At 55.2% G+C, this 22,286-nt stretch overlaps 3 protein-coding genes across 7 annotated transcripts in view; all 3 read right to left on the bottom strand.

Annotated features, from left to right (window-relative positions):
- Positions 1 to 822: 822 nt before the first annotated feature.
- Positions 823 to 4,701, bottom strand: NEU1 (neuraminidase 1). Its single transcript, XM_058554733.1, has 6 exons — positions 4,443 to 4,701; positions 3,830 to 4,022; positions 2,802 to 3,064; positions 2,020 to 2,202; positions 1,617 to 1,839; positions 823 to 1,519 (listed from the first exon to the last, which is right to left on the bottom strand). Exons 1-6 carry the CDS (start codon positions 4,599 to 4,601, stop codon positions 1,293 to 1,295), a joined length of 1,248 nt encoding a protein of 415 aa, XP_058410716.1. The 5' UTR covers positions 4,602 to 4,701; the 3' UTR covers positions 823 to 1,292.
- Positions 4,702 to 5,023: 322 nt separating this feature from the next.
- On the bottom strand, positions 5,024 to 17,510 carry SLC44A4 (solute carrier family 44 member 4). The gene is made up of 21 exons (XM_058554732.1): positions 17,448 to 17,510; positions 15,445 to 15,493; positions 14,473 to 14,546; positions 14,259 to 14,337; positions 13,380 to 13,479; positions 13,174 to 13,299; positions 12,971 to 13,031; positions 11,268 to 11,352; positions 11,102 to 11,185; positions 10,600 to 10,835; positions 10,394 to 10,493; positions 9,662 to 9,754; positions 9,277 to 9,379; positions 7,134 to 7,387; positions 6,952 to 7,046; positions 6,745 to 6,848; positions 6,578 to 6,651; positions 6,290 to 6,360; positions 6,013 to 6,107; positions 5,855 to 5,939; positions 5,024 to 5,262 (listed from the first exon to the last, which is right to left on the bottom strand). The coding sequence occupies exons 1-21, from the start codon at positions 17,485 to 17,487 to the stop codon at positions 5,141 to 5,143; spliced, it is 2,130 nt and encodes a 709-aa protein (XP_058410715.1). The 5' UTR covers positions 17,488 to 17,510; the 3' UTR covers positions 5,024 to 5,140.
- A 480-nt stretch (positions 17,511 to 17,990) lies between these two features.
- The window catches only part of EHMT2 (euchromatic histone lysine methyltransferase 2), a 37,304-nt gene continuing 33,008 nt past the window's right edge, over positions 17,991 to 22,286 (bottom strand). For all 5 annotated transcript variants that reach the window (XM_058554728.1, XM_058554726.1, XM_058554727.1 and 2 more), the window contains 7 exons: positions 21,754 to 21,898; positions 21,312 to 21,389; positions 20,885 to 21,000; positions 20,699 to 20,785; positions 19,152 to 19,230; positions 18,834 to 19,009; positions 17,991 to 18,490 (listed from right to left, as the gene is read on the bottom strand). In XM_058554728.1, the coding sequence (XP_058410711.1) occupies positions 18,310 to 18,490; positions 18,834 to 19,009; positions 19,152 to 19,230; positions 20,699 to 20,785; positions 20,885 to 21,000; positions 21,312 to 21,389; positions 21,754 to 21,898 (862 nt within the window). In that variant the 3' untranslated portion in view covers positions 17,991 to 18,309. The remainder of the gene's footprint in view (positions 18,491 to 18,833; positions 19,010 to 19,151; positions 19,231 to 20,698; positions 20,786 to 20,884; positions 21,001 to 21,311; positions 21,390 to 21,753; positions 21,899 to 22,286) is intronic.

Genomic DNA, 22,286 nt, shown 5'->3' with positions numbered 1-22,286 from the left:
AGATCCTGAGCGCGGATCTACATAAACATTCATCAAGCCATGCTGTGGTGGCATCCCATATACAAAATACAGGAAGACTGGCACAGATGTTAGCAGGGGGACAATCTTCCTCACCAAAAAAAAAAAAAAGTCTGTAAATGAAAAAATCGAAGTATTACATTACTGATCACAAATTTCGGAAAAAATCTAACAAAATTACACCACATCTTCACATACAGTGGGATTATTCCAATTCTTCCATCAGATAGAATAAATTACCCTACCATTTCTTACAGAAGCAGTTGGAAGTAAAACAAACCTCTAACTACAAATGGATGTGGCCCTTATCACCTTAGTCTTGAACATTCTTACCATCTCGTCTAGGTACCGTATTTTTTTTCCATATGGAGGAAAGCTGTGGCTCTCCCACTCAGCTGCAGGCTACCCAAGTTCTTTTCACAGCATCTGCCTTAGGATGATGCTATTTTCTCATATAATTTGTCACAGTGCTTAGCTCTCTGCCAGGCTGGCCTGGGAGAGGCTTCCTATAGGCATTTTAGTACCTACTCTCTGCTTTACAGAGACAGTATCCTACTCCATCTCAGAAATATAGAGCAGAGCAGGTTTTTAAATATCTTATGGGGCTCTCCCTCCTACTCCTCATTACACCTGTGAAGATCAATCTGTTTTTCTGTGATGAGAAAGAATGTGAAAGAGAAAGAAGGCTTTGACTGGCCAGTTAGATTCCACAGGCAATAAGCACCCCAACTTCTTCCCCAAAGCTCATTCCCAGTCTCACGAGTGTACACGAGGAAAACAGACATGAAATGGGCATTGACAGAATCAGAGACGCTATGCATGTTCATTCCCCTTCATTAAAAACATTAAGTTACAAACATTTTGATTCATAAATAGTCAAGGTGGGTGGTACCCCTAGTTCCCTACCCTGAAATCAAATATTCCACCCTTTCAGGACTTTCAGCAACCCTCTTCAAGGCCAGTATCCTAGTCCAAAGAGGAAGCTCAGCCTCCCCCAATTCCCTGAGTTCACAGTTATTCAACGCTCTAAGCCCACCTGGCCCTGCCCAAGAAAAGGAGCAATCATGGTCCTGGGAGGGCAGGACTTCCTGTGCGGGAGAAGAAGCCAGGCTTTCAGTCCTAACAGAATGATTTCCCTGTCAAAGAGAAGCTGGTTTTGCAAAAGGCTAGGGTCTAAAGGAAGGTGGAACTGTCTTTTAGGCACCTCCAGCAGACCTCCTACAGACCCATGATCCTGATGGCTGAGTCCAGGGCCTTCTACCCCTGCGTACAACTCAGAGCGTCCCATAGACGCTGACTTTGGCCAGGGAGATGCTCTCTGTGTATTGGTTCAGGCCTTTCTCATACAGGACATAGAGCTGGGGGGCCTGGTCCTCCCTGCCCACGCTGCCCTCCAGGGCTGCCAGCGCGGAGTAGCCACTGGGTCCTGGCCACAGCTGGACCGTCTCTTTCCGCCATGAGGTCCCATTGCTGAAGCTCCAGCGCAGGGTCAGGTTCACTCCTGGGGAGAGTAGTAGAGTCAGGGAGAGAAGGGTCTCTGCCTAGGCCTTCTTTAGATAACAGGGGCTCCCCTGCAGACCCCACTGGCAGACACTCACGGAACTCTGGATGGGCTGGATTGGAGAAGAAGATGATGCCAGAGTTGGTGGCTACAGCTCCTGCAGCTACCACAGGGTCCACAAGCTCAGGGTCGAAGGTCACATCACGGGTCCTCAGTGTATCACAGGCATCGTAGCTACGGAGGATGATTCGGCAGTGGCAGTGGTAGTTGTTCTGGTTCCGGGCGTTGATGACGACTGAGCCGTCCGGAAGCTCATAGGGCTGAGGAGACAGAACAGGGCATCAGGACGACCCAGGGAGGGGGCAGGGCCTGCCCTGCCTCTGAGGAAGCAAGGCTTCGTGGCATAGAGCTGGGCAGCCGGACCCTGGGTCTGTGAGTGAATGGTGCTCTGGAGGACAGGGCAGGTGGAGTAGGTGGGGAACAGCCCATGGACTCCTGACCTGGCATTCATCAGGGTTGAAATCGTTTTTCTGCTTGGGCTGGCCATAGGGGATGCCTCTGATCCCATTCCCATAGCGCCAGGAGGCACCATGATCATCACTGAGGAGGCAGAAGACCCCATCCCGCTCCAGCGACCCGTGGCCACACACGATGAGGCGGCCCTTCCGCGGCTCCCGCTGTTTCTGTGGGAGAAGGAACTGGCGTCACAGAAGGAGGCACTGAGGGGACTCAGAGGCAGGGAAGGGGAACCCACCACCTCCTAAGTGTGAGGACACATCTGGTCCCCTTCAGTTCTGTCCTTGCTCACTGAGTGGTCTCAGAAGGATCCCACAAACACCCACTGCCTGAATTAAGAAGCTCTTTTACAGAATAAGCTCCTTCAGGACATCCAGGGCGTACAATGGACAGGTTGTGCTCAGAACAAGGGGGCTCGCCACAGGGGTGCATAGGAGCTTAAACCCAACCTGTGCTCACTCACCAAGCCATGCACCACGGCACAGGCTTCTGTCTGCTCAAAGGAAGGAGTGCCTTTTTCTATTTTGCACAGGCACCACATGGACTAGTGCAGCCCTGTTGACAACCCCCAAATGGGAAGCCAGTGGCAAAGTTCCATCTGCCCTTGGTAGGATGTTCCTCCCAGGATATCCCTTTCTTCCAAGGAATCCCATCTAAGACAGAAAATTTGACTTCACAGGACTTTCTTCTTGGGAAGGAGTGCATTTGGGGGCATCACCCAGACTCTCCACAAGGCAGCCCCCTCCACCCATCTCAGGACAGAGACCTGAATGCCTGAGCCTGGTCCAGGGGCAAACACTTCAGTGCCGATATCCAAGGAGAGGTTCCGGGGTGAGCTCCAGGAAACACCGTCATCCTTGCTCCACACCAACATGGTGGAGGCCACCTGGCAGCCAGCCTTGTGAGCACAGAGGGAGTAGAAAAGGAACACTATTCCTGTCTCCGTATCGCTCACCACTGCTCCCAGGTTCAGCCCATCTGGGGTCTCCCCATCATCCACAATGAAGGCTGTAGGAGACCATGTGCTGCCTGAAGAAAAAAACGAAGAAACCCAGGGTGAGTACTCTGGAAGGTGCCCTTTCCACCGATCCCTGTTAATTTCCACTTCCTGCTAGGGACCCAAGGCCTTAGAATGGCCCCAGGGCCCTATAAGACCTGCTCCTCCTTACCATTCTGACCTCATCTACTCTACCCTAGCTCACTCCATCCAGCCACACAAGCTCCTTCCCAGTCCTCAAATACTTCCCTCCTCGAGGCCTCTGCATAGACCTGTGACATTTGCCGGCGGCACTCTTCTTCCAGGCTCACTCCTTTACCTCCTTCAAGTCTTTGCTCAAATGTCACCTATTTGAAACTGCAACTGAACTCTGGCACTCCCCATACCTCTTGCCCTGTTTTATTTTTCTCCATTGCATTTATCACCTTCCAACATAAAAACAAACAAACAAACAACACACCTTATTATGCTTATTGTCTGTCTCCCCACAATAGAATATAGGCCCCATGAGGACAGGGATTTTTGGTCTGTCTTGTTCATAACTGTATTCACAGAACCTAGAATAGTGCCTGATACATAGTAGATGTTCAATAAATGTTTGAATGAATGGTCAACTCCTAGGTGATCTCAATTTCCAGATCACTGCCCTGGATAGCTTCCCCCCTTAAGTTCCCTCCACCTCTGGGGACCCAGGCCTCCAGTCCTCCAAGTTCCCCTATCCTCAGGGCCCTTGGGCAGGTCAGGCTCTCCATCCATCCAACCCAGCACCAGCACTTGCCACCCAGACGTCTTTATACCCTGGTCCATGGACCTCCGCAGAGCAATAAACTTGGCCCCCTGATCCGATGAGGACATTTTTCTGGCTTCAGCGAAGGCAAGCAGAGTGCCCTGGGGAGTGGCTGTGATGAGCGGGATGCGGAAGGTGTCCACAGAGCCGATCTGCTTCCCGCTCACCCACAGCAGCTGCTCCAGGGTCACCAGCGGCTGAACCTGCGAAGGGAGGAGGGAGGGTCAACACGAACAAATTTGACTTGGGGTTTTAGGACGACGAATAGCGGCTTGGAGTCGAGAGAGGTAGGGTGTTGGCGATCCCGAGTCCCAGAACAAGGAAGGGGAACCCGAAAGTCTGGAGCCAAACTGGGGGCTCGGAGAGAGGAAGGGGCTACGAGGGAGGAAGGAGCCCTCAAGGAGCGGGGGGATCTCAAAAGGGGAAGGAGCTCCAATGAAGAGGAGACGAGGACGGGACCCGGAGAGGGAGAGGGCTTGACAGTGGGTGGAGGGCACGCAGTCTGAGAGCCGCGGGAGAGTCCCGAGGAGGAGAAGGGGCTCAGCAGCCCGCGTCCCGCGGGACACCGGGCATAGACTGTCCGCGTGGGTCGGGGATGGGGCTATACGAGGGGTGACACTCACCAGATCGAAGTCGTTCCCCGCCGTAGTTCCGAATCCTGCTAGAGACAACAGCAGCAGGAAGATCGCGGCAAATACCGGAACCCTACAGACTCCCCAGAACCCCAGCATCCGCGGTTCCCCAGGTCTGCCCCGGAGCACTGTTCCGGGCCGCTCCGCCATGATCTCTGCCCAAGGCGGCCGCGACCCTGGCCCCCAAGACTGGACGCCGGCGGCAGTCCGTCAGCTGATATCCGAGCCCTTTAAACGCTCAGGTATCACTCCCAACGCCTCCCCACTCCCAGCCGCCCCGCCGACCTTCTGCGATTCTAATTGGCTCTCGTACACTCGACTCCCCACGTGACCCTTCAGCCTCCGAGCTAGCCCTTCCAATTGGCTCTCTTTGAAGTGCCGGAGCGCGTGACCCGGGCGGGAAGATTATTGGCCGAGGTGAAGATGGGCGGGCATTACTTCGGAAGAGCCTTCTTATTGGCCGCGGCACCTAGACTGCATCATAGGGGCGGGGCCTATTTTAAAGAGCCAGGCTGGGGGGAAAAAATGGGCATCGGGTTGTCATGGAGGGAATAAAAGTCCCAGACTTTTTGAGAAAAGAAAATATCAATTTTAATAAAATCTTTTTACTACAAAATCGGGATCTGGAAGGCGGATGAGGCTATGAGGCTGTACAGGCAGGGTGCAGCTTTGGCTCAGGGCTGCATCTCTCACTTCTTCCTCTTCTTGTCCCTCGCGGGCGCCTCGTTCTTCTTGCCCAGAATCTTCAGAAGGGACTTGGACATGTAATAGGGCCGGTCCAGGGAGCCGTCGTTCCGCTCCAGATCCTCCACTGAGCCGCAACATAGACCCGTTAGAGCGGACCCTTGGGGGGCCACAACCACTCCCCGGGAAAATCGGGGACTAAGAGACAGGCTGCCTGGTTTCCAGGCTGCACCACCACCGGCTGTTTTTTTCAAGCAGGTTTTGTAATCTACTGGGCAGGTTATATAATCTCAGTTTCCTCATCTGTAAAGTGGGGTCAATAATACTATACTTCATAGTGTAATAAGGATTAACGGAAAAAATGCATGTCAATCCGTTAGCGCAGAGTCTGAATTTATACAGTAGGTTTAGAAAATCCCCACTCACTGCAGCCACCTGCTGGGAAGTCTCTTGTGGCTAACTTCTACCCCAGATTTTCTAGGGGAAGTTACCCGAGGCCTCTGCCCTGGGATGCTCTTTCTTGGGAGAACCTACCGGCCTGGGAGCTCCTTCCTCCTTTCTTCCCCTAACCCCTGGCCTGAGGATGCCAGAAGAGTCTCCCTTTGGCTCTGGTTCCTTTAACTCACAAAGTCGCTGTTTCTGGAAACACCGAGTTTTCGAAAAAGCCTGAACAGTCTGGTACCTTGAAGTTGGGGGAGGAGGTGGGGAGTGTCACTCACAGAAACAGAGGAAGAGCGTGTCTACACACATGCCAAAAACGCTGAAGAAGCCGCTGGCGATGACATAGGCCCCTACGATGGAGGTCTGGAAGACACGAGGCCTGTTAGGGTTCCTTTGGGGAGTTGAGGGGTGAGGCAGAGTAGGGGGAGTCACTCACCATGATGGGCAGCCAGTAATAGTTGAGTTGGGGGTTCTCAAAGTCTTTACCCAGCCCCTGGATGCGACCGGTGAAAAAAAAGAAGGACAGGACTCCTGTGGAAGAGGTCTGGAGGTCAGTGTGGAAGAGGTCTGGAGGTCAGTGTCACTCCCAGAGGTTTGGAGGTCAGTGTCACTTCCCAGAGGATTGGAGGTCAGTGTCACTTCCCAGAGGTTATCTCTTCAGCCACCCAGCACCCCTGCGCTCTGTCCCTGTAACTCCCAGCCCTGGTCCTTACCAACACCTCCAACCACCAGCAGCTTCCCAAAGAACAGCAGCAGATCTGTGACTTTGTCCAGGACCACCACCCTGTACGGGGAGTTGGGGTAGGTTGGGGATGACAGGCCTGGCAGGGCTGGGAGCAGAGCTGGCTATATAATTTGCCATTACAGATGCAAAATGAAAACTGTTCACATTTCAAGATGGAGGCAGCAGAGCATTAAACCAAGCTTGAGGCCCTTCTAAGCACAGCATGCCCATGAAGCGGGGTTGGGTGGGAAATCATGGGGGTGAGAGACAGCCTGACCTGACAATGTTCCGCATGAGCAGCATGAAGGCGTTTTTGGCTGAGACACAGAAATTCTTCCCATAGACGGCGATCTGGGTGAAGCAGAAGGGTCAGAGTTACCCGTGGAGAGCTCACCTGGGCCAAGGGGCCCTGGAGCAAGTGGTTGCTCACACAGTGGGGCTCACCATGATGTATGCATTGCGGTTCAGGAACTTGATGAACTTTTCCAGACACCAGAGGCAGCACTTGAAGCAGCACATGATGCAGCGGGTCACAGGGTTCTGGGCTCCTGGGGGTGAGGGGGCTCATGTTTGGACACTAGCCCCTGACATCCCCGCGCAGAGGATCCAGCTGCTCAGCCTGGCCTTCCCCAGCCCCCGAACTCAGCTCACCTCTCAGTTTGTGGTCAATGTACTCAAAGATGACCCGAACTATCTGCACAATGGTCAGGATGAGGGCTCCGAAGGCCAGCGACCCGGTGTGGTAACTTCAGAGGGGTTAGGTAGTCAGAGGCAGCCCCAGTACCTCCGGGACTCCCAGGCTCACAATTCCCAGCCCTCTGTCCCGGGCTTACCGGATTGTGCGGATAAAGGCAGCGCTCAGAGGAAAGGTGGGGATGTCCTGGGGCTTATGGAAGGCCCAGTAGAAGGAGGCAAAGGCCCCAGCCATGACACACTGGCCCAGGGCCAGTACCCAGTTGAGGGTCCAGAATAGCCCCAGGACCCCGTAGATTTGCAAGTTGAAGAGAGAACGTTGTGCCACGCCTGTGGACAAGTAGCTCTGGAAGACGCATGTCAGCCCTGGGCAGGAGGAGTTCACGGGCTGGTCCTGCGGGGGACAGAATAGGTTTAGGCACAGCCTTCAGACCTTATTGTAGAGCCTTGGCCCATTTCCAGCCAGCTCCTGCCACTCCCAGAGTAGAAAGGGAGGGAAGTAGCAGCCTCCCCGGGTTGGGGAGCTGGTTCCTTCCAGGAGTTCCATGTCCAGGTTCAAACTGGGTTCAGTTTGCCTATTGTGTGAGCATAATTAGCTTCCTTCAGTCTCCGGATGGGCACAAGAGCTCCAAGCCTCGATGGTGCAAGGGCACTGTGACCAACGCCTAGCTCTGCCTGGCACTCAGTCAGCAATCCCCTCCAGAGCAGCCTCTGCAACTTCAACCAAAACGTTTTCCAGCAAAACTGAACAGACTGGGCATTAGATGGTATTAAGGAATTATTAACTTTGTTGAGTGTGGTAATGGTACAGTGGTTATGTTTTTGAAAACATCCTGGGCCGGTCCGGTGGCGTGAGCAGTTAAGTGCACGTGTTCCGCTGCGGCGGCCCGAGGTTCCCCGGTTCGGATCCTGGGCGCGCACTGATGTACTGCTTGCCAAGCCATGCTGTGGCAGTGTCCCATATAAAGTGGAGGAAGATAGACACAGATGTTGTTAGCCCAGGGCCAGTCTTCCTCAGCAAAAAAAAGAGGAGGATTGGCAGATGTTAGCACAGAGCTGATTTCCCCACAAAAAAAAAAAAAAAAGAAGAAAACATCTTGTTGAGATCCATCCTGATGTATTTACAGGTGAAATGGCACAATGTCCAGAATTTGCCTTAAAAAACTCCAGAAAAAAAATTTGCAGCTGGGGCGGTGCACAGGGAGATAGATGAAACAAGAATAGCAGAAGTTGGAGGTTGTGGAATCCGAGTGTAGGGATTCTCTACATTTGTATGAGTTTGAAAATTTCCGTAATAAAAAATAAAAAATGCAGAAATAAAAAACAACCCTTTCTAGAAATGTGACCAAAATCTTGATAATTGCTGAAACAGAGTACATGTTTGAAATTTTATGATGAGGAAACCAACCACTTTCCGCTTTGCATGTAATTGTGGGCTTGTGTCAGTCTCCACTGCGAGACCCTGAGCAAGTTCAAAGAAAGAACCAGGTGATCTGGGGCTTTGCATACCCAGTGCCTGCCTCTGGTGTCTGGAAAAATTTACTCATGTCAGGTCCTGCACAAATGTGAAGGAGCCTCCCGCTTCTTTTTTAGAGTGGGGCTAATGCCTGTGGGCACCGCCCATGGTCCCAGCTCAGATGAGGTGGCCACTTGAAAGCTTTGAGGACAGTAAATGCCCATAGTCCAGTGCCACTCCCTGGGAGCCTCAGGGGGAGAGTTTTGGGTAGCAGCTTCTCTCCCAGGCCCCCCAGGGAGTCCCACTTGCCCGTTGCCTAAGGCACTGTGTTCCAAGGAGGAAGACCAACTGTATAATCAGATCTTATCAGAAGCCAGGCATTGTACTAAGCACTTTTTGTGCCCAATGTCATTTAATCTTCTTAGTTACTCTGAGGGACAGGTATTATGATTATCTCCATTTTACAGATAAGTGGACTGAGTTCGGGCTGGTGAAGTGGTTAATGGTCCACCTAGCAGAGGAATGTTCTGAGGAGGGGTGAAGTTCTGGTATCTAGCTTCCCCAGGGCCTGGCCCTGTGCCTCCTCTTCCAGCCTAAGTTTCCTTCCCTGCATAATGGTGGCTCAGCGGGAGGAGTACTAGATCTGTAGTCAGCAGACTGGCTCCCTTTCTGGCTCTGCTGGGGGCCTGTTGTGTGACATTGAATGAGCCCCTTGCCCTCTCTGGTCTTCAGTCACCTCTGCATAATGAGGCATTTGGACCAGTAGGCACCTAAGGTCCCCTCGGCCATTTTGGTGCCCCCTTGATGTCCACCCCAAATGCCCTCACCGTGGGGTCGCATGATTCATTCACTAGCACGCTCTCACAGCCGGGTACACTGACGTTGGGCGCCCAGAGGACATACTGAGGTTGCCCGGATGTGGCCAGGTAGCCAGAGGGGAGTCAAGGAAAGCATGGTCATATGGGGGTCTCTACAGGTCCCCCCCCGCAGGGACCTCTTCCCAGGGTCTTGTGCAGGTTGTTCCCTGCACAAAGGGGAGTTCAGCCTGGGCTCACTCTTTCAACTCTGCCCAGGTGCAGGACCGTGCCTGCCTGGAGGAAGCAGCGCCTTCTTCCAACTGCACTGAAGCACTGTGTGTGGGCGAGTACCGCCTTGTCTCCCCTCCACCCCCCACGGACTCCAGGAGGGCCCGGCTGTGTGGGCAAAGGATACAGAGCAGTCATGGCCCAGTAGGCGATGCAGATGAGCAGGAGGACAAAGGTGACCAGCGGGTAAAACATGGTGGACATCATCTGTCCCACGGCCCTGCAGGGAGATGGAAGCTGTCCACTGGCATGGCCCTGGCCCCCGGCCCCCACCCTTCCTCTCACAGGGCTGACCTGGCAAGGGCCCCACCTCTGCCCTTGCCAGGGGCTGCTCCATCCCCCAGGCTGAGCACATAGTAGGTGCTCACTGAATGAACCGAATTGAATAAAGCAGGCTCAAGGGACCCTTAGAGGAAACTAGAGTCACAGAGAAGCCACCTGGGCCAGCTTCAGGGAGAGTAAGGCAAGAGAATCCTCGGAGTGTAGTCTCTTGACCCGTCTGGCAAGTGGGTCCTGGTTGGGAGCAAGCTGCTGCTTCTCCTCCCTGCCTGGGTTCCTGCCACCGCACCCAGCAACCACTACCACTATGCCCAACCCTTATAGAGGGCCATGTCATGTTCTAGGCACTTCAAAGACACTAACTCACTTAATCCTCTTGATAACCCTGCAAGGTAGGAACTATTATGGCCCCCATTTTACAGATGGGTAAATTGAGGCTCAGAAAGGCTAAGTCACACAGCAGTGTTAACCACTGCGCTTGTCTCCCCCCCTCCAGGGCTCCCTGCCATCTTCCCAGCACCTCCATGCCTGGCCCACATCCCTGCCCTCAGCCCCATCTCCATCCCAGGCAGGCCCTGACTTGCTGGCCTCCGTCAGGAGGGCGATGGCGATGCGAATCCGCTGCCGCAGGAAGATGAGCATCAGCAGCAGGATGCCTTCAAGCACAGCCAGCACGATCACTGAAGGTGGACAGGGAGCAAAGGGGCCTGGGTCAGGGCCAGGGCTGGGCATGGCCCAGGGCAGCCCTTGGGCAGCTGGTGATTTGGAGGTGGGCAGAGCACTCACGTGCCGCCAGCCAGGTCTCCTGAACGCTGCGGTAGGCGCTGAGGTTGGTGGTGAAGCCCAGCTGGTTGATGGAGGCACCCTCGTCCCGCAGCACTCGGTACTCCTTCCAGCAGTGGTAGATGCCATAGGCCAGCACGCCCAGCACCCCCAGGATCAGCACTAGCACCAGGGGCCCGGCCACCAGGCGCAGAAGCAGGATAAACAGTAGGCTCAGGACCAGAGCCACACCTAGGCCACTGCAGGCAGGGTGAGGTAGATAAGGGTCACTCCTGGCTCTTAAGTCTTTCCCCTTTCAGAGGCCCCCAAATGCTTTCCTCACATCCCCAATACCCCCAGATTAGACCCCCTTTCTCTCATAAATCCTGTTGGGTTTGGGGTCCATTCAGAGCTCTGGCTCCTCCTCCCCTGTCCAAAGTCTCTGTTTCAGACAGTGGGCTAGGGCATAGAGGATCAGGGAGGGGAAAAGAGAAGAATGAGAGACCAGAGGAATCCGGTGACTCACACAAGAATCCAATACCAGGAGTGGGCAAAGTCTTCAAAGATCTTAATACTGATGTCACGGGCATTGATCTTGTCAAGAAGACCACTGTTGGGGAGAGACTGAGTCAGATGGGGCTGTGGGTGGGAAGGGGTGCAGGACAGAGGTGTGGAGGCAGGGGGATGCCCACCTGATCCCCTCGGAGACGGAAGTGTTGCTGATCCCTGAGAGTTCGGGCAGAGTACTATTGGGCCATGGAAAACAACGCCCCAGAGCTGGAGGGAGAGAACAGAGTCCTGGATGGGAGGGCCAGAACTTTGCCTTGAAAGTCTCTGGCCCCCACCCCAGGCCATAGTGCCCTTAGGAGAGGGAGGAGAATGGACTCTGCCCCTCTCAGAGGGCTGCTCTTTATTCCGAATGGGAACTCATGCCCCACGGAGCCCCGTCCACACTTCCTTTGCTGTCTCGTAATACCCCCTCCCCCCCTCCCTGCCACTGCCTGGGTTCAGCCTCTCCTCTACTCTGGCCTGACTCTTACAGTGCCTCCACCCTAACCTTGCCACCCATCAATCCCCCCTCTGCCCGAGTGCCAGGGAGACCATGGCTCAGCACGGACCTCATCATTCTATGGCTCTAGAATGAGTGAGCCATGGCTCACTCTGCTGCTCAGATGCCTCCAGAGGCTCTGTCCTGGAGAGTTCCCATGCTCATGGCCAGGCTTCACAGCCCAGCCTGCTGAGCCCAGCCCCTTTGCCCTCACCTCTGTACCTTGGCTCTTGCTGCATCTCTCTCTGAGTACTCTGCCTCCTCCAGAAATCCCATCCACTACTCTCTGTTCAGCTCCACCTCCACCTCACCTCCTCCAGGAAGCCTCTCACCCCATCTCATCTCCTGTGGCTCCTATTATGTGCCTACAGAGTGATTTATCACCACCCTCATGACAACTTTGCCAGGCAGGTTTGCTTTGGCATTTACATTCTAAAGATGAGGAGACAAGGCTCAGAGAGGTTGAATAATTGTCCTGAGACCACACAGCTGGAAAATACTGGAATTTAAATCCAGATCTGTCTGACTTTGGAGCATTCATTTGAGATACTTCCTATTGTACTTATATAGAGAACTGGATATCTTTTCTCATGCTATAATTAAAGATTTTTTTCCTATTAAAAAATGACATTTAGGGGCCAGCTCGGTGGCATAGTGGCTAAGTGCATGCGCTCCACTTTAGAGGAGTTTGCAGATTCAGATCCTGGGCACGCACCGATGCACTGCTTGTCAAGTCATGCTGTGGTGGTGTCCCATATAAAGTAAGGGAGGAAGATGGGCACGGATGTTAGCCCAGGGCCAATCTTCCTCGGCAAAAAGAGGAAGATTGGCATCGGATGTTAGCTCAGGGCTGATCTTCCTCACATACACACACACACATACAAAATGACATTTACTCTTGGAAAGAAGAGCATACGGAAAAAAAAAGTCCACTGTGACCCACCACCCGGCCACATTCACTTATAAAATTTGGATGAACATCCTTCCAGTCTGTTTCCTGTGCACATATGTAAATGTGTGTGTGTAGATTCACCCATATATTTTCATGGGATTCTCATGCAGCCTCTTTGTGAACATCTCTGATCTCTCCTAGAATGTAGCTCAAACAGGGAGCAGTTTTCATCTTCCCTGCGTCTATCCCCAGTGCCTGGCACAAAGTAGAGGCTCAGTCAACCCTGATGCTCTGACTGCAGGGTCATGCAGCAGAGAGACAAATGAAGACCTGATGCTAATTCCAATTTTCCTGCAGATCAGCTGTGTGGCTTTACTCTCTCTGGGCCTGGTTTCCTCATTTGAGCAATCAATACAGGACTAGATGATGCCTGAGGAAGGAATGTGGCTTCTCACCTGGAGTGGAAGGGAGGAGGAAACTGGGGCAGAGCTCCTCTGTCAGGCTTTCATGCACTATCTGGGGGGTGGGGGGAGGACAGACAGACACACAGACACAGAGCAGGATGAAGGAGTGAGCCCCCTCACCACCACCACCACCATCACCAAAGTCATCTACCCAACTGCTTGATGACAGTGATGACTTTAGGGGCAGCGCTCACCATATCCGAAGGCACCCCTGGCAGACAAAAGTTTCTATCTGCAGTGTAGAAGACCTCCCCGACTGTCTGTGAGAGCTGGTTTACTTGCACGGTCCATGCAGCCTCTGGGCAGGAGGACACACACACCTGGGGGCAGAGAGCATGCTGAGGGGCTGGTACTCAGACACTGGGGGAGGTCTGGGCAGAGGCAGGTCCCAGGCTCTGACCTGGGGTGTGGGGCATTGCAGGCCGTTCATAGAGACTGTAATGATGTTGGTGGCCAGGATGCAGTTGAAGATGTTGAAGTACAGGAGATACGGTTTATCTCTGTAAGAGAAGAGGAAGCATGTGCATCAGGGCCTGGTCAGGCGTTGGGGGAGAGGGGGGACTGCCAGGGCCACGTGTTAAGAGTACAGTGGGCCCAGTGTGGCGCAGACACACATCACCCAGCTCCTGGCCGCAGGAAGCTCAGGGCAGCTGGGGAGGTACCAGAGACACTCGAAAGATTTCCCAGAGTAATTCAGCATTGCAACTGCTAACAAATGGTTAAGAGCTTGAACTCTGGAACCAAGTTACCACCCAGATTTATGACCTTGAGCAAGTCAGTAATGAGCACAGTCTCATTTCATCACGTGCAAAATAATAATACCTACCTCATAGGATTTAAGTGAGTTTGTATGTGTAATAAGTACACGGCCTGTCCGGAATGTAGTAAACACCATATAAATGTTAGAGGTTTTGTTATTTGTTGAACGTTTCCTGCATGCGGGGACTGATAGCATCGCTTCTGGGATCATCCTTCCGAGGACCTTGCCCAAGGCCACACAATCAGAATTTACTCAGCTCAGCTGGGGATTCAAACGCCAATCTGTAAACTCTAAAACCCACACACTTAACCGTGACTCTACACTGCCTCCCAGTTCTGGGGTCTCAGAAGCCAACTGCCCAGCAACGATGATTCTCAATGTGGCCTGGAGTGGTGAGATTTAGGGAGGCTGAGGGGAGTGGGAACAACAGGGAAAGGGTCTGGAGCTTGAGTATTGGGGGGTCCCCTGCATTCCCCACCTCCCCTCCCTCCTGCCCCCTCTTCCTGCCTTCATACTCACTTGTTCACCCCTATCCCGCAGTACGCCCCGGTAGAGTTCCTGGGGTAGAGGACTTGCCGGGGGTCTCCATACACCCAGGCTGGAGACAGAGACACATAGAGATGAGTTAGCGGAGGGGGAGGGCAGGGACTTCAGAGGAGCAGCCGTGGGTATTGTTCCTCCCTCGGTTATTGCCCCCGGCTGCTGCCCCAGCTCTGCGCAGCTGGAAACTCACCCACGAGCCCCACCGCGATGTAACCGAGAATGAAGACAAAGAAGAGGACACAGCAGATGATATCTGTGCAGCCCCTGGGAGAGAAACAGGGGAAGCCTTTGGAGAGGGGGTGCGGGGAGCATGGTCTGGAGGAGTTGTGGGTTGGAGAGCTGGGGAATGCTGAAGAGTGGGGGCAACGGTAGGTTTTATATTTTTATTTTTTTTGTGAGGAAGATCAGCCCTGAGCTAACATCTATGCCAATCCTCCTCTTTTTCTGGAGGAAGACTGGCCCTGCCGGCCCGTGGCTTAGCGGTTAAGTGCATGCGCTCCGCTGCTGGCGGCCCGGGGTTTGGAACCCCGGGCGTGCACCGACGCACTGCTTCTCCGGCCATGCTGAGGCCGCGTCCCACATACAGCAGCTAGAAGAATGTGCAGCTATGCCATACAACTATCTATTGGGGCTTTGGGGGGGGGAAATAAATAAAAAATTATAAAAAAAAAAGAAGACTGGCCCTGGGCTGACATCTGTGCCTATCTTCCTCCACTTTATATGGGACTCTGCCACAGCACAGCCTGACAAGCAGTGCGTCGGTGCGCGCCCTGGATCCTAACCCGGGCCACCAGCAGCAGAGCACGCACACACAACCACTATGCCACGGGGCCCAGCCCCGGTTTTATTTTTTTAAGAAAATCTTTTTCCGGGTGGTAAACTTTCTTCTGAAGTATAACACAGAAAAGTACACAACTCTTAAGTGCTCAGCTGGATGCATTTCCCCAAAGGGCTCATGCCGGTGTGGCCAGCTCCCAGGTCAAGAAACAGAACATCACCAGCGTCCCGGAAGCCCCCGTGTGCCCCCTCCATACATGACAATCTCTCCACTCTCCTGGGGCAGGAGTTTTCTTTTTCACAAGCTTCTTACCAATATTTCAGCAAATACAAAGCTAAACTAAGACATACACCGGCTTGCAGCAGCGCAGTGCCTAGAACTCACCTGTTCTTGATAGGGCCTCGAAAGGAGGGGTCATATTTGACTGGTTTCCCTGAGGGGCATGGAGAGGAATGTGGAAAGTGAGGCACCGAGAGGAGTCTCTTTCCCTGTTTCCTGTCCCTCCCAAGTCCTTCTCTGCCCCAAGGTCCTCCCTGACCCTCAAGATCCTCCTTGGCCCTCAGGAGTTGGAGGGAGACAGACAGGCAGGGCTGGCAGGGGAGGATTTGGAGAGCTGGAGAGGTAGGATCAAGGCCCGGTCAACAGCTGGAACGCTCACCGTGAACTCCACTCTGGGGGCCTTGGAGGGAGGCGAAAGGGGAGCCTTTAGGGGTCATTTCTGACTCACAACTCAAGGCTGTCGGCAGGGAAATAGCCCTCGCCTCCTGCCCCCACCCTGGCCCATTTCTCCTGAGTCTCCCTCCAGCTGGGATATGGGACATATCCAGCCATCCGTCTCAGCCATCTCAGTGGCCCTCATGTCCCCATCCTTGTCCCTCTCCCCTTCCTGTACCCTGCCCAGGGTGGGCACAGATCCAGAGCCCCTCAGGGAGGTCACAGCCCTTCCCCACATCTGCCCCAGGCCCTACCTCCACCGTCTTGCCTGAGGCCATGGGGAAAGAAATTGGAGCCAAAGGTATCAACCCTTGTGGGGCCTGGGGAGGAAGGGGGCACCCTGTAGACCTCCACCCGAAGGGACCTCGGTTCCCAGGCCACTGGCAGTCTCTGGGTGAGCAGTCACAGTGACACCTGAGCCCTCTGGTTGAGATTGTGGCCATGTCCTGTTCCGGGTCCTCCCTGAGTACACACAGGGAGTAGGTGGGGCCAGGCAGCCAGGGTCCGTGTGGGCACTGAGGAGGGAGGGTGGAGGGCTGGGCAAGAGTGTGGCAGGGGTGGGGTCCTTTCTCCCCAGGTGCTCTGGACTCTGTTCCTCCATGGCTCTTGGACATGAGATCAATGATTGACCCAAAGCTGTTCCAGGAAGTCTCCTGGGAAGTCCTCACTGCTACTTCCCTTAGACCCCTTTGGGGCCCAAGCTTTGCGTCTGGGAGGCCTCTCGCTTGGGGTTCCCTACCCTCCAGACCAGGAGCTCAGACCCCCAAGCCCCAAGCGACCTCTGCAGGCAGACCCCTAGCCCTTATTGCTTACAGGGATCCCAGAGGCTCATCCCCATTCCCTCTTCCCTCAGGCTACCACCCCTAATCCTTGGGATCCCTGGGACGGGCCCCCAGTCCTTGTTCCTCACAGAGATTCTGGAGACAGGCTCCCTGTTCCTTCTCCCCTCAGGCCTTACTCTTCACAGGGACACCAGAAGGCCCCTGCCCCTATTCCTCAAGGTACCCGAAGACAGGCTCCCACTCCTAACAGAGACCTCAGAGGCAGGCCCCAACCCCATCTCCACAAAGACCTACAGCCCCAACTCCTCACAGGGACCCCCTGCCACTGCTCACAGAGACCCCGGCAGGCAGTACCTTTTCCCCTCAGAGACCCAGAATCCAGGCTGAAACTCCTCCTCCTCAGGAGGAGGAACTCCAGCTGTTCCTCCTGAAAGGCTCAGACCCCAGCTTCACCCGTCGAAGGCAGGCTCCACAGAACATGACACTCCCAGCCCCTGAGACTCAGCCCCCTGCTCAGGATCCTGACCCTGCCTCCTTCCATTCAGGCTTTGCTTCCCTGGGCCCTGCCCTGAGGGACTCAGAGTCCAGGCCTAAATCCCCTTCTTCCTAGGAACTCCAGCCCCAACTCTCCATGGAGACCCCAGCTTCACTCCTCAAGGGCTCTCCAGCAACAAACTCCAGACCCTGAACCCCGTCTTCCTCCCAGGACCCTGACTCTGCCTCCTTCCATCAGCTCCTTTCCAGGGCCCTCCCCTCAGGGACTCAGGACTCCCCTTAGCTCCTTTTCCTGGGGCCAGCCCCAGCCACCCTTTCCTGATGTGGGCCAAGGCAGGCGTCCCCTCCCTCCACACGGTCTGGGGCCTCCACCCCAGCCTCTGCCCCCAGCCTCACCATAGGCCTCGTTCTCGTCCCCGTCCTGCTTTCCCCCCATGGCTCAGTCTCCGGAGTGATTGGAGCCTTGGAGACCTGGCGACTCACCTGCCGCCCGCTCCGCCCCCAAACACGTCACAGCCCCACCTCCGCCTGTGGTCCCCGACACACTCTAGTTCCTCCTTCTCAACTCAGTGCCAGAGGGCGGGAACGCCGAGCGTGGGACAGGGGCTCAAGGCTCCTTGCTGCAGGCCTATGGACCATGGCCTGGAGGACTTTACTCGCTCTAAGAAAATCCTTCATAGTTTTGCAAACAACCTCAACTATGGTACACTTACAGCCACGCCCTCCCGCCAACGATTAAGTGTCGAGATTTGCCTTTTACCCCTTGACTAGGTCCTGCTCAAAGTGGTCCCCCTACATAACAACCCTCCCCTCCCACTGGGTGGCTGTCTGCACCAGCCACACCTGTCCAGCCTGCTTCCCAGCCGCTCTGCCCCTTGGACCCACATTCCCTCTGGCTGTGTGTGCTTCCTCCCCAACCCCCCCACAACCATCACCCAGTTATTACCAAACCCAACATTTATTGAGAACAAAGGAAACCAGTTGGTATAGAGACCCATTTCAATTCATCAATCTTCAGCAATGGGGAACAGGGGGGTGGCCAGCCCTGAAGTCACCATCCCAGGGAGGAACCAGCTTTGGGAGAGAGGCTGTCAGACCTCCAGGGCCTGGCTGGGGTCTCTGGCCGAGGAATGTGTGAAGGGGTAGGGGGAGAGAAGATGGCAGCACCCCCAGGTGTGGACAGTGAGCAGCAAGTGGCAGAAGTGGCTGCTGAGCTGGTGGCCATCCAGGGGTGGGGAGGGAAGGGTGTGGTCCGCTCTCAGGGGTTGACAGGGGGCAGGGAGCTGAGCTCAGGCAGCAGCTCAGGGTGGGGGTCCAGGCGGGCCAGGCGGCTCTGCTCCAGGGCAATGGCCTCGGCTGAGTGCTTGCACTTCTCAGAGCCACACTGGCAGGTGAAATATTTGCTTTTGATGTCCCAGAAGCGGTCGCCATAGTCAAACCTGTCAGAGGAACACAAGGGGCCTGTGGGACCCAGACCCAGCTGCCCAGGCCCACCTCAAAGCACCCACCCCCGCTCTTCTCCCAACAGGCTCTAAGCCCTCGTATGTTCTATGGACCTGCAGCACCAGCACTGCTCGGGAACTTGTCAAAAATCCAGTCTTGAGCCCCATCCCAAATCTACGGCATCAATTTCTCTGGGAGGATTAGGACTCTGTTTACACCACCGTCTGGAAAGCTCTGCTCTAATCCAGGCCTGGAAATCAGGTGCTCTTCAGCCTTCAGCTACTGGTCCCGGGCTTGCTGCATCTCCCATACCCCTGGTCTCACCCCAGGACGCCTCACCCCAGCTCCTCCCCAGTCCGGATGTCTCGGGAACTGAAGAAGGCAATACGTGGAAATCGCAGGTCTTGGTGCAGCATGAAGACCCGGACAGGGATGATGTTGGGGTCACACAGGTGGTTGATGAAGCGGCTGATGTTGCCATAGTAACGAGCATCAATGCAGTACACCTCTCCATCCTGAGGGGAGGGCGTCACTCTTCACATCTGCCAACATCCTGCTTGCCTGGCCAACCTCCCTACCCACTGACCACCCAGTCCCTCTCTGCCAGGTTTCCATCTGCTGACTGGGAGTAGGGGGATGGAGGAGCCTCCTGCTCACCTTGTTGTCCAAGTCGAAGAGATAAGAATCATCCTCTCTCACATCGGCCTCAGCATCAGAGATCAGCTCCCCGACATATCTGGGGGGCAGGAAGAGGTGGTTGTTAAGATGACCAGGCCGTCTCTCCTCACAACCCCAGGGAATCCTCTTCCACTCTTCGTCAGCTGCCCCAGTCAGCGTCCGTGAATGTCACAGATCAACACGGCTGAGGCTGGGATGGGCGACCAGGACATAGTGGGCCCGGAGGACAGAGGACATCATCTGGGGGAGGGGGGCAGGAGAAGGGTGGCTCCCCTCCAGAAGGGGGTCAGGAGGAGGAACATGGGGACATACGCATGTGAGGGGACAACACAGGACACACTCCTGCCAGTTGGGGTCCCCACTGGACAGCTGGAGAGGCAGTGGTAGGAAAGGTAAAGGGAAGGGCTTGAGCTATGCCAGGGGAAGCAGCGGGCAAGCACGGACATGCCAAGACTCTGGGGTTAAGGGGTTAGTATCTGCAGGCAGTTGGCTTGGGTGGGGAAATCCGGTCAGGTTTAGACACTGGGAGGTTTGTGAACTAGGAATCACCCAGCAGGTGGTGGCGATGCTGGGCTGAAGGACAGGAGAGGGGGCAGGGCTGCAGGAAGGGATGGAGCCATAGGAGCTGTGAAGAACTCCAGGAAAGAGCCAAGAATGAGGACCTCACATTCGGAAAGCAGAGGGAGAGGAGCTGGAGGAGAGGAAGGATGGATGCGTCGGAGGTGAGGACAGTGTCATGGGAGCCAGAGCTAACGGGGGTGGCAGAAGCCAAGAGAATGAGGACCAAGATACTCAGGTTGGGGTCGGGGGGGAGCATCAGCTGAAGGGTAAGGAGGGCAGAGGCAAAGTTGGGCAGGAATGAGCAGTGAGTGGATGGTGGGGGAACGGGCCCAGGAAGAAGGGGCCACTTGTCTGGGAAGTTGGGAGATGACATGACAGAGAAAATGGATGGTCCCTTACATACACAAAGGAGGCTGAGGGCTTGTTTTTTTAAAGGCCAAAGGAGACCGAGATTAAGTTTGAAGGCCCTGGGGTAGGAGCCAGGGGGAGGTTACAGATGCTGGTCAGAGAAAGAACTGACGGAGAGGGATGAGGCCTCTGAGGAGGTGGACAGAAAGGCACCCGTTATCACCTCCATTTTGACAAGAAAAATGAGGCTCAAAGAGGTTAAGTAACTTAGCCAAGGACACCCAGCGGCAGAGCAGGGCTCAGACCTAGGTCTGTCTCCAAAACTGGTGCTTACCCCAGCTGGAAGGGCAGGGAAGAGGGTGTATGAGGCTGGGAAATATACCGAGGGGGAGGGGAGGAGGGAAGATACAGGCAGTGGTGACACCCCCCAGTCTGGGCAGAGTAGAGGCAGGTGTGGTCCTTGGCTGTGGGGAGGGGAGTCGGGAGGCTGGCCGGAGAGGGGGCAGCGAGAAGAGGTGGGACCTGTCAGGGACCAGGCCAGAGAGGGAGGCTTGGGAGTCAGCAGTGGCCATGCACCCATCCTCTCACCCGCAGGAGCCAAGGGACCCCCTACTCACTCGCAGATGAAGGTCCCCTGGGGGATGGTCTGCAGGGCACGGACCCCCCAGCCCATCTTCGCTGTTCGGTAGAGCTGCAGTCGCACCCTGGGGGTGGGAGAGAGGGTGATGTTGGGTGGAGGGACCTGGAAGCGCCCCACGGAAGGGGAGAAAGGGGGGTGAGGAGGGGTGAGGGCGGGGCCTCACTTGATGCCGCTCTGTACTACGCGGTTCTTGCAGTTCCTCCAGCAGGAGCACGCCTGGTTACACTCGAAAATCAGTGGGGGCTCGATCTTGTTAAATTCCTGGAGCAGCCGCCCGTCCTGGGGTTGAGGGGGGAGGACAGTGTGGTGTCCACCTCAGCTGTCCAGGACTCCCAAGACTCCAGAGAAAGGGAGGATGGGCTGGGGGAGGCCACAGATGCTCCGAGTTTGGCCAACAGGAAGTACACAATCATCCCCTTGATTTGCATGTACCTGGGCCAGGCCCATCTCTGTCCGGGAATCCTAGGTCCTGCCCTGCCCTGTCTGCCACCTCCCCCCACAGGGCAGGAGGTGAGGGACAAGGTCCCAGGGAGTCGGCGTTCTTTAGAGGCCAACTTCTCCGAGGGAGTGGCCAGGGCGAGGGCACACACCTTATCATACCAGCAGCGGATGCTGAGCTGGCCGCACAGGCAGTTGGAGCTGGAGCAGTCGTCCACACACGTGCAGTGCTGGGGGGGAGTCAGACATCAGCTCAACCCCCCGAACCGGCCTTGGCCCCTCAGCTCCCGGTGCTCCCTGGCCCCCAGCTGCTGTCCTTTCTCTAGGGTCCGTTTTACGACAGCAGGTGGTGATGGTCCCGGGTGAAGGAGAATCAAGATGTTGCTGACGGGGTTGTCCCCAGGGCTACCATGAACCCACATGACACCTTCATGTGTTCTAGGAAAAGGACCCCTTCCCCAGGTGGACGCAAGCCCACACCAGAGCTCCCTTTCAGCCCCTTCCCCTGCCAGCTGCCCTTGTTGGCCCACAACTTGCCCAACTGTACTGGGCAGCTCTGGGCATCCCTCTGGGAGGACCCAGCCCCCCGCTCACCTGCAGGTGGGTGATGTTGCGGTCGATGTTCATGGTGGACGTCTCGCAGTTCTCCGAGATGTACTTGTAATCCTCGGGGCAGGGCTCCCCGTCCACACCATTGACACAGGGAATGGGCACATTCTCGTAGCCCCGAGCCACATCCCTGGAGGAAGGGAGACGGGGCTGGGGGGCTAGAGCATGGGGCGAGCGGCTCCCCTGAGTGCAAGAAGAGGGCTGGGAGGTTCCTGAGGTCTGGGGAGGGGGCTGCAGGAGGGAAGGGGTGGTTCTGGGGGTTCATCAGGGTGTGGGGAGTTAAGGTTGCCAGATAAAACGCAGGATATTCAGTTAAATTTGGATTTCAGACAAATGAGAAAAAATTTTTTAGCATAGATATGTCCCAAATACTGCATGGGACACTCTTACACTAAAAAAGCATGCACTGCTCATCTGAGATTCTAATTTAACTAGCTGTTCTCTATTTTTATTTGCTGTATCTGGCGGCCCTAGTCAGGGTGTAGCCAGAGGTGGTTCTGGGGACTCAGTGGGGCATA

Source organism: Diceros bicornis, chromosome 14, assembly GCF_020826845.1.
Source record: "Diceros bicornis minor isolate mBicDic1 chromosome 14, mDicBic1.mat.cur, whole genome shotgun sequence".
In the NCBI taxonomy this organism is placed as follows: Eukaryota; Metazoa; Chordata; class Mammalia; order Perissodactyla; family Rhinocerotidae; genus Diceros; species Diceros bicornis.
This window is presented reverse-complemented; position numbering and strand designations above follow the sequence as displayed.

Bases quoted from the DNA above. Each gene is read 5' to 3' on its own strand.
- NEU1 (XM_058554733.1), bottom strand. From the start codon at position 4,601: ATGGCGGAGCGGCCCGGAACAGTGCTCCGGGGCAGACCTGGGGAACCG. The intron at 2,203-2,801 runs GTCTCTGTCCTG...CTTCTCCCACAG, and splicing joins GACCAGGCTCAGGCATTCAG to AAACAGCGGGAGCCGCGGAA. The intron at 1,520-1,616 runs GTGAGTGTCTGC...TACTCTCCCCAG, and splicing joins TCCAGCCCATCCAGAGTTCC to GAGTGAACCTGACCCTGCGC.
- SLC44A4 (XM_058554732.1), bottom strand. From the start codon at position 17,487: ATGGGGGGAAAGCAGGACGGGGACGAGAACGAGGCCTATG. The intron at 9,380-9,661 runs GTATCCTTTGCC...ACTCCCCTCTGG, and splicing joins TACTGGGCCATGACTGCTCT to CTACCTGGCCACATCCGGGC. The intron at 5,940-6,012 runs GTGAGTGACTCC...CGTGTCTTCCAG, and splicing joins ATTACTGGCTGCCCATCATG to ACCTCCATCGTAGGGGCCTA.